This window comes from Nestor notabilis, unplaced genomic scaffold (assembly GCF_000696875.1).
Source record: "Nestor notabilis isolate BGI_N333 unplaced genomic scaffold, ASM69687v1 scaffold23770, whole genome shotgun sequence".
NCBI lineage: Eukaryota > Metazoa > Chordata > Aves > Psittaciformes > Psittacidae > Nestor > Nestor notabilis.
In genome coordinates, this window is record NW_009910984.1 from 1 (window position 1) to 10682 (window position 10682).

At 34.4% G+C, this 10682-nt stretch overlaps 1 protein-coding gene across 1 annotated transcript in view; it reads left to right on the plus strand.

The window, feature by feature from the left end:
* Window positions 1-546: 546 nt before the first annotated feature.
* LOC104404208 (cortactin-binding protein 2-like) overlaps window positions 547-10682 on the plus strand; it is a gene marked incomplete at both ends in the record, with an annotated part of 14082 nt that continues 3946 nt past the window's right edge. Inside the window, 8 exons of the mRNA XM_010012589.1 lie at window positions 547-697; window positions 1809-2063; window positions 5141-5258; window positions 7691-7966; window positions 8752-8847; window positions 9246-9325; window positions 10399-10485; window positions 10564-10663. Of these exons, the coding sequence (XP_010010891.1) occupies window positions 547-697; window positions 1809-2063; window positions 5141-5258; window positions 7691-7966; window positions 8752-8847; window positions 9246-9325; window positions 10399-10485; window positions 10564-10663 (1163 nt within the window). The remainder of the gene's footprint in view (window positions 698-1808; window positions 2064-5140; window positions 5259-7690; window positions 7967-8751; window positions 8848-9245; window positions 9326-10398; window positions 10486-10563; window positions 10664-10682) is intronic.

Below are 10682 nucleotides of genomic sequence, written 5' to 3' on the forward strand. Positions count from 1 at the left end.
GCATCCCTTCCCTCCAGCGTATCAACTGATCAGGGATCTGAATGGTAGATAGTGCCATTGCTGTTTTACTGTCCCTACCAGGTTACTCTTCTAGACAAGTGGCCCTTTTGTTGGTATCTAAAGCTAGTCCTAGTCCTCCTTTTTTTTTTTTTTTCTCTTTTTTTCTTTTTAAAAGTATTTTAAATATCAATAGTCAGGAAAAAAACAGCTGAAGGTTTTTCTTAAGAAGCTGTCATCAGATTTTAGTAGCCTTGTGAAATTAAATGTTTTACGTTCAAATATTTTGAATTCATCTACAGTAGTTTAAGATTCAAATATCTTAAGATAGTATTCTATGAAGATTTACGGTTTTAAAGTAATCTGATTTTCTGTTTTTGTACTTGTGTGTAAAATTTTACCTCATACTTGTGTATACATAATGGATAAAATCATAGGTAGATCTGTAAAATTGGTACTTTATTAAAAAAATATTTAAATGTTGTAAGTTATAATGAGGTTTTGGATGTCAAATATAAGATCATTTTACTACCTTATTGTTTGCTGTAGGTGTGCAGAATTATTAATTATGTATCAGGCTGATATTAACCATGCTGCTGAAAGAGGACAGACACCTTTGTACCTGGCCTGTAAAAATGGAAATAATGATTGTATTAAGCTACTGTTGGAAGGTGGAGCAGATCGAACAGTAAAATCCAGTGTAAGTAGAAATAGTCTGTAGTTAAAGTACCTTGTGTAGTACTGTATATCTGCAAACAACTAGGAAATATTTACATTAAAATATTAATTTAAAGGCTGTTTTTTTTAAATCTGGGCTAAACAACTTAATTTGAAATTAATATTCTCTTCTTTTCATCATACTTCTTGGGGTTTTTGAAGCTATGTATTTTCTAAAATTTTGTAAATTATGTGACTTCCATATCATTTTACATATTTCAGATTCCACCTGCAGTTTGCACTGAATTTGCAAAACAGAACTCCTCTATTTTGACTTATTTTTGAGGTGGAGAAGTAGAGATATGGATTCTGCTTCCACCTTTTATGTTAGAGTGCTTTACTGTTGTCTTTGGGGGGACCTCCACCCCCAAATTTGTCTGCCAGGATTGTAAAGTCTGATATATCACAGGTGACCAAAAAAAATGTATCTATAGAGGAAAGAGAGGAGGTCTGTCTCGAAATTAACATCTAGATATTGCCTTTTTCAGGTGCTTTCCTGAAGTTTTTCTTAAGACTTGATAAAAACATGACAATAAAAGGGGGATATATGCTGTGCAGAAACAGCACAAAGAGTATTAGCTTCACAGTATGTTCTACTCCACTATTACACAGAATTATTTTTTGTACTCTTTTTTTTTTTTTTATTTGGAAAGTAAGCATTTTGTTTTAAATGAGAGGCAGTTATGATGGCAAAACCATGACGATATCTGACTGATAAGTTGATTAATGCAGTGTGAAACAGATTATTGCTAGTATCATGTTAGTTTGGTACATGATAAAGGAACAGTTTATTAACAGCATGTAAGTCCTATATCACTTAGACTCCACTGAATATTTTGAAGTCTCTGTCTTTTGAACTGTTCTTGGAGAAAGCTGTAAAATTTCCTTTCTGCTGCATTTTATCCCCTCTCTTTCTTCCATCCCAAACATATACAAGCAATGCTGTTTTCCCAAAGAATTATTATGTCACTCTTGCTTGTCTTTTTAATTTCCAAACATTGCCTTCTAGTCAAGTTCATTGCTAATACAAGTTCTGCAAACATTTTTCTGTGTGTTTAGTGGGAGTGTGCTTTTTTTTGCTTTTGCTTTCATAGGATGGTTGGTCACCAATTCATGCAGCAGTGGATTCTGGTAATGTTGACAGTCTCAAGCTCCTTATGTACTACAGCAAGCCAAACAATAGGAACTCTTTCACTGATGCAGAGCCTAATTTAGACTACTTTGAGTTGGACAAGAGAGAAGACAACTATAGCACTAGAATAAAGCCTGTTATTTCTGCAGATCTCATCAATCATGCTGACAAAGAGGGTTGGACTGCTGCCCACATAGCAGCATCAAAAGGCTTTAAGGTCAGTGTGTGTGAACAAGTTTCATTAACCTGATAGACTTTAGACAAGATAAATCCTTCTTTTTTTTATCTTTAAAGAACTAAAACTTACGTGTCAAATCTAAGTTTGTTATCTAGTTTATTTTCATACTTGATTTAACAGAGATAGTGAGATACTTCTCACTGGAAAATTTATCCCAGAAGCTAGGTGTCAAATTGAGTGAATTGTCATATTTAAATGCCTATTTATTTGGGACAACAATGGAAAGAGAAAACATGATTACTTGGATTCATATTTTCAAAGTTAAGGTGAATCCCACCCTAAATGCCAGTTCATTTGCTGTCATGTACTTCTAGATATAAGATGGACATCGTTTCCAGATACAGTTAGGGATGATTTAACTATGAACAGTTTTCCCTGAGGGAAGGAGAGAGAATAAGAGAGATGAGAATCAGATTTGTGCAGTAATACATGGTTTAATTTATTATTCTGGGCAGCCTTTTTAGCAGGCAGTGAAAAGGTTTTTGGGGGGTTGGGATAAATGATAACATGGAAAATGACATGACAGGTCTCACTGATGCTAAACAGGAAGATTTCTGGAAATTGAGTATTAATTGAAGGATTTGACATCAGAAACTTTATGCTTCTAACACTGTTTAAAGGATTATTTTTTTTATTTTGTTTTTTTTTAATGACAGCAATCAGTCATATCTTACTGTGAAACTTTAACCAAGGGAGAAAATAGAGAGTACTAAACACAGAAGAGAGTGAATTTTTGGTAAACATAGACCAAGACTTTGAAAATCAGCTTATTAATTATGCCTAATTAAATAGCTGTCATTATGTTTGCTTTTTTTCCTGATAAATTTACTATGATAAATTCAAAATAGGCACAGATTTAAGATTCGGTTTATTAAATAATGGTTTTTAGGAACCAGCCACTGCTTACTCCACATTTTGCATTACATACAGAGCCAATGTTCCATTACCACTGTATATTAGGCAGGTACAGACTCTTATTTCAGTTTCCGCTCTTCTGAATTTAGATGCAGTTTAAGGTGTTATTATAGTCTGCAAATACCTAAATAGTGTGCAATATGATCATTCTTTCTGCAATAATACAAAACTCAGGAACCTGGAAGCTAGATTTAATTTGCTGCCTGAAAGAGGCTTTGGCTATGTGTCCTCTCTCAGGGCTGTGACAATGGAAGTCTTTGCATAGACCTTTAATTAATAAATCGTGGCTTTGAGTTTCTGAGCACATTCCTAATCACTTGTTTAATAAGATCTCCATTAAGGGTTGAGGGTATTCTCTTAAGTGATGAAGGCAATATATAGCTGACAGTCAGATTCCTGATTTTGATGTTGCAGAGACTTTCTACAATTGTATTTGAATGCATTTATTGACTTGAGAGAGGTTTGGGATATTAAGAAGCTAAAGAAAGTTAATAGCCATCTTCAAGTACTGTTACCACTTCCACTTCATTTTCTAATCCTTTATCTGCATTGCATGTCTTTCATGACACTACATGATAGTTGCATTTAAACAGCGCTGGCACTTGCACCTTTTTCTTTCGAGACTGGTAGTTGCCATTCTTTATGAATTGTGCTAGGTCATCTTAGCTGCTATTTCATAAACAACAGAGCCAACAGAACTTCTCATTTTACTAAGAAAATAAGCCTCATTTCTTTGTTGTCTCCCACTTCTTTCTTCTCTCTCTACTTCCCACCTTTAACTTCACAGTTCAGTCCTCTGCCTTCTGCTGTCTTTGCCATTCATTGCACCCATTTGAGAGACAGAGTTAACTTACTAACTTGGCAAGAAAATATGCTTTTTGGTTTTTTCCTGATTAATTTTCTTTTGGTAAAGTTAGTGAACTAATTGCTTGGTGGTGGTTTCTTTTTTTAAAAAAAAGTTCTTACAAGTGCTGGAACTGCAATCTGGTAAAATTTCGTCTTCACATAAAAATATAGCTTGAATGACTGTTATGCTTGTGAAAGGTGTCAAAGTATCAGATACACTGACAAAAGTTTTTCTGTTAGAACAGGTACAAAATAGGTAACAGTAGCCAAACCTGCAGGAAGCATTAACTAGTATAATTTCTGATGGTGTCTTTTTTAATATGGATATCTGTCCTTGAAAGGCATGTCTGAGGATGACAAAGCTTTCGTGAAGGCCACCTGTATTGTTGCTGAATGGATGATCGTTAGAAATTGCTGTCTTCTGAGCAATCAATATTTGAATGTAGTTTTGAAAGGGTCATGTCCTGTCCTTACCCCCTTCCCTCTACTTCCTCCCTCTTCCCCCCAGCTAGTTTGGAAGGATCTATATAATTAATGTTTTCTTCATGTAATAGTATGATTGTACCAATCTAAATTTATCTGCTACTAGCTTCTTTTTTAATGAATTGTAATGATTTTTTGCTTTTGTGGAGCATGTGACTTATTTTGGAGTCTTTGAATTTTAAGAGGGCATCATGTTGTTGGCATGCACAAAGTGTTCGACTTTAACAGAAGGTTTACCTGCCAAAGAAGAGGCTTGCAAAGTGATTTAAAAATGATTGGTTTTCTTTTGCAGTATCCCACTCAGATGTCAGGCATGATGGAAACTCCTATTTGGTGAATCACAAAGTGAAAACTGGTTTCATGGATTACCATCTAACCAGATTCATTAATTAGTCTGCATTAAGCTTTAGAATTGCTTTTTAGTGTTGCTTGAATATTGAGGCAAAGATGTTCAAAATAATATGCATAGTTGGGCTTTTATTTCTTTATGTGAATACCTGAACTAGTGGCCAGGTGTTAAAGAACTTCTCAATTGAACTGGTTAGCACATGATGTTTGGAGACTGTAGAAGCCTGGCTGTGTATGTTCTGCTTTTTCAAAATCTTTATTTGAGACTTTCAAGTCTGCTGCCTTAAAATGTTTTTACTTCTGGTTTTCAAGTCTATGAGAAACATCTGGACACTCAGAAACTCCACTGCTGTCTATCTTTGGAAATGCATGTGTAAGAATTTCAATTAGGAGTCTAACTGCATATTGGTAGAACTCAAATGCAGCAAATGGACAAGTCAGTAATACAGTTCTTACCTTTGCAGAACTGTCTAGAAATCCTTTGCAGCCATGGTGGACTAGAGGCTGAGAGAAAAGATAAGTGTAATCGAACATTGCATGATGTTGCTACTGATGATTGCAAACATCTCCTAGAAAACTTAAGTAAGTAAATGCTATCAGCACAACATAAAAATGTTCTTAGTAAAGAGCTTGTGGGACAAAAAAGAGAAATTTGAAAAGGGTAGGTTGTCACTTTTTTGGCACCACAAAATTAAGTTTTCTTAACCTGGCAAGTTTCTATTCTCCAAATTACGAAAAGGCATATGATAAAATTCTGTTGGAGGTTACTAAATGACTTATCTCCTTGTTTTTAAACCATTTGAAAAGATGGTATATATTATACATGTGCAAACATCCATAATCTCTAAAATTTCTGAATTTAATATTAGTAACTACTTTTTCCAAAACCGTTATCCTCTTCTTATTTTTTCTTCAAATTCTTGCAGAAAAAAACACTTAGTGGCAGATAGCTGTCAAATTTCCTCAGGTTAAAACAGTCATCTACTTGCATCTGAATTTCTTCTTAAAGCATAGTTTTTATTTGTCACTTGTTTATTGTTGAGGGGATTCTTTGTTCTATTCTTCAAAAAAGGTCTTGGGGACAACATCAAACCATGTCCTTTTTCCAACATCAATAACTTCTTTCAGAAGACTGTTCTTCTGTTGGAACCTGTCACTGTCTTCCTTCTCTGTAAGTTTTCTCAAAATTCAGCAGAGCAGGCTGACCTCTGTATTTCTTGAGTTAGCATTTAGTCCATCCACACGTAAGTTTCATGTTTGCTCTGTATAATCAAAAGTCTTGTCTTTGTAGATTTGTATGCTTTGCATTTATTCACTTTTTTTGTGTTTGTGTTACAGGGCTGTGGGTAGTCAAGTACACTGATTATAGACAAATTAAGGAAGTTTTCTGTGTGCTGCTTCTGCTTTTCCTCTTCAGCTATTATAATATCGAATTTCTTACCATTTTATTGTAGGTGTAGAGGGGAACACAACTCACTTTCTATTAGAAACGCCTTTGTGGTCTATTTCTTTATCAGACTGAAGTCAATTTCTGATGTTTGAAGCTATAGCCTGTTAAATTGATGCTGGTATTATTTTCATCAGCCTTAGTACCCTGTTGCTCTGGTCAGGCTTATCATGAATCCAACTGCTTTTATCAGGTCAGAACCTCTGGACTCAGTTTCTCTTCTCTCTCATTTGTTAAGCCTGTAGTTAACATCAGTGCCACCATAATTAGCTGTTTTGCCCCAAGAAGATTTGATGTGTGGAAGCTTGGAAACACCACTTTTATCTGGGTATACTCCTGAATAAGCCAAGCCTGAATTTTGGGTAACTGTGTATGTACCATCCTCTGCCTTCCTCACAGTCCAGTAAGGTTTCCATTGTAAGGAATTACATGCATGTAGGACAGGAGAATGTGTTCCAATAATTCTGAAAGACAGGGGACCAAGATTGCTAACCATGCCATAGAGGACCCATACAGTGAAATTTAGGCATACACTGCTCCTCTGTCCTAGGGGCCTGTTTCCTTGTAAAGAGGTCAATGTATTTCCTATAGCCATTGCTCGTTTCCCTGAGATCCAGCTTTCAGAAGGACAAGCCTTTGATACATTCCTCACAAATCCCACATCCAAAAGGGTGCCTTTGGGTAATCTTTTCCCTATGGTAGGCTAGTGGGTTTAAATCAGAGCTTTTCTGACATCACAAATGCTTCATTCGTTTGTATCAGCAGAAGACTTGGCTTCTGAACTCAAAAGCAAAACGCATGTTGCAAGATTTCATAATAAGCTGATAACTTTTTGTGCGATGAACATATTTTTAATATCAGGGATTAAAAATTTCTGAAAGGTATTGTTTTAGCATTATAGTTAGAAGATAGTTTCATTTTCACTTTTAGTCATCTAAATGATCCAGACTGCTGCTTCCGTTGAGTTGTGTTCCATTTTTCAAAAGGCAAGATTTAAAAACACATAAATTTTTTTCCTAGAATGTGCATGTGAATTTTGTACTTTCTTTTTTTAATATATTGTCAATTTATCTGATAGGAAATCAAATATACGCTTCCAAGTGAATTTTCTGTCTTAGCTATTTATTTAAAGACATTTGGCTCAACTAACTGTTTTCCACTTATGCGCCAGTGCCAGAAAATTCCTTTCTGCATTGATAATAAAAATGTGCACAACCACAATAAACTGAATCATTAAGACTACCTGCCATCTGTATTTATAAGAAATTAGTCTGTAAAAAGGAAATAAAAGATTAAATAAGTTCTGTCTTGCTTCCTGTTATTTAAGCATAATACTGATTTTTTTGTAATGTAAAAAGAGATGGATACCTCTGTTTGTTTGGTTTTCATCACTGCTCTGATTTTATGTTGGTGATCTGTGCTGCTCTTTACCATTTGCTTTTCTGTAGCAGGAGTTATTTTGTAGTTTTCCTTTGCAACATTAGATGTTATTGGTCTTTAATAATAGGATTTTTTTCTAATTGAATTTTACAGTTTTTCTCATTCTTGGTTTTTTGTTTTTCAACAGATGCTCTTAATGTACCTGTAAGGATTTCAGTTAGTGGCATTGAACCAGCCCATTGTGGTACAGAAGAATTTGATATAGAAAACACAATATGCGCTTTAAATATCTGCAAACAGACATCATGGGATGATTTTTCAAAGGCAGTGAGTCAGGCAGTGACAAACCATTTCCAAGCAATTGCTTCTGATGGATGGAAGAGCCTAGAAGACCAGTCATTCAGTAGTGCTGCAGAATCGAACATTGGCCTCAGTGCAAGCAGTATATTATCTGTCAAACTAGGTATCAATATTGGTGTAATAAGAAAAACAAAAATTGGGGGTTTTCTTGAATTTGTGAAACCTTGTAAATAAGATAAAAATATATTTAGATTTCTAGATGTTTTAAAGCTTAGACTAAGATCAATACTAGCTATGAAACTTTGAACAGTGCTGGTATGAAACCATTCTTTAGTTATGTGTCTGATACTATTCATTAAGCAATTAGTATCACCTTGGGTACCATGAGGCCCTATGTTAACTAGTCCTTTACTCAATTTAGTAGTCCAGAAAAGAGATCTGTATTACACGTGAAACAAAGCAATTCAAAGCAAAGCCCACACTACATCTTTACAGTACATCCAGAATGTACACTAAATCCAGACTGTAATTCCAGAACGAAATTACTCATGTTTTATTTAATTTCATTTATCAAGGTAAAACAGACAAATCTTTAAAATAATAAGAAATTAGCCAAAAGGTGGTAGTAGGAGTAATAGTTGCATAGGACTCTGAAAATTCATGTGCTTCATCTTAAATCCTCTTCCCCCCTCCATCTATCACCCTAAAAAAATCCTGTTTATATTAGCCTGGGCAAATGGTCTTATTTTACTTTTATTTTGTGTGTAAAGATAGGCCAACTATTAGACTTGTGTCTCAATTGGCAGAAAACATTATTATCCTGAGGCATGTATCAAATAATAGCATAATTTAGTGCATGGAACTCCTTGTAAGCAAGTGAATATGCTTGAGCATAAGACACTTTGTATAGATACAGGGAAGATCTCTCTCTTTTTTTCTTTTTAACAGGAAACATTTCATGGTCAACAGGTCAGATTTTTTCCCAGCCACCATGGGATTTTTTGAAGAACAACAGAGCTGAGCATATCACAGTGGTTTTGTTTGGTAATTTTCAATTCATAATTTTCAGGTTTGAATGTTAAGGACATTCCATATGAAATATGTAATATGAGAAGTGTTCGCTACTGGGTTTGTTTTTCAGTGTAGCTTTATCCTCAGAAATACCATGTCCAATTAATTGTTTAACTAGATTTGAAAAGGTCTACAACATTTAGAAAATATGCTGGCACATAAATGTCCTACTACCTTTTTCATTAATATAGTAGTATCCATTTTACTTATGTATATTCATGAATCTATGTTGCCAGATAAATCATTTTAATTTGCATAGCCTACAATTTTAGGACATCACTAGAATACTGCATGAAAAGCAAATGTGTCCATCATATGTGATTATAAACATGAGAGATTTATAGAAGTCATTTGTATGTCTCTTTTTAAAGGACCTCAAGAAGGCTGCCTAAATAGCGTGACTTACGCATCTATGATCCATCTTCAGACACTTCAGAATTACCTCCGCCTGGTAAGTGGTAGGCTAGCCTCTCTCTGCACACTATTTATACATGAAAATATTTCTGTAATACTATTGACTAAAAAAGTTGTCTACTCTGTGAAAGAATGTCAGGGGTTCTAAAAAATGAATGGGATGAAAGCCATTATTTTAAAATCAAGTTCCTCCTAAATCTTACACCAATAACTTTAGTCACGTAAGGGTGTTAACTTTCTTCTTCAAAGAGCTGCCATCTGATTAATTGAACTGCTTAAGAAAATATATTAAAAGCTCCAGGATATCTTTCTTCTTTCTAAAATGATTTTATTTCACTTTTTGAGGGGAAAGTAAATTAGACTAAGATTCATGTAAGCAATTATTTGGGACTTGAATTTTATTACTAGCTTATGTATGTATCTCCTGTAACTCTTACAATTTATTTAATTCCTCAAAATGTAAGGAAAATTAGATAATACGAGTTAGCTTTCATAGCTCATTTGTTTTAACATTGCTAATCAAATCAGAATTAGTTTTAAATCTGCGTAATTTCTCCTGTGTCCTTGGTTAGTATTTCATGTTGTTAGAATAGTTACGTGCCACAGATTTCTGCTGCATTCACTGATCTTGCTCAGTGATATGATTTTATTCCGTTTTACAGTTAAGATAGATTAAATCATTTTTATTCTGCAGTATTGGTAACATGATCCCGTTTGAATTGGAAATGAAGTCCATAGTGTAAGTCCTTAAGTTAGCAGTGAATTAATCTACTCTGATGATTTTAACATCATTCTGGTTTATCTGTTTTAATTCAGTGACTCCTAAACTCATGCGTCCTACATGAATGTTTCAAGATTTAATGATTGTTACAATGAAAAAATACCTTTTCATGTAGTTTTACAAATAAGGATCTAAATTTATCAATATATTTTCAAGATATTGTATGAGAATATTGCCCATTTTGGAACTAATACAATAAGGATTATTAACTCCAGTAGTGCAAACCAAAGAATTTTATCTATTAGATGCTGATTGTCTCATCTAGGTCAAAAAAAAAACCCAAACCTCCAAATCTGAACTTTCAAGAATAATTTATTTTCTGTCTGTAGGTTGAACAATATCGTAATGTCATTTTCCATGGTCCAGAAGGAAGTTTGCAAGACTATATAGCATATCAGATAGCAGCCTGCATGAAGGTATTAACACAAACATATACCTTAAATTAGTGCATAGAGTTCGCACTATTTCACCAAATCTATAAATTTTCAACACAGCAAAAGCAGATGGCTGCAGGATCCACATGTGAAATCATTAAAGTTGAAGTGGATGCTGGTTTCTCCAAGGAGCAGCTTGCAGAACTGTTCATCAGCAGTGGTAAGGTTATTTCAGCAGG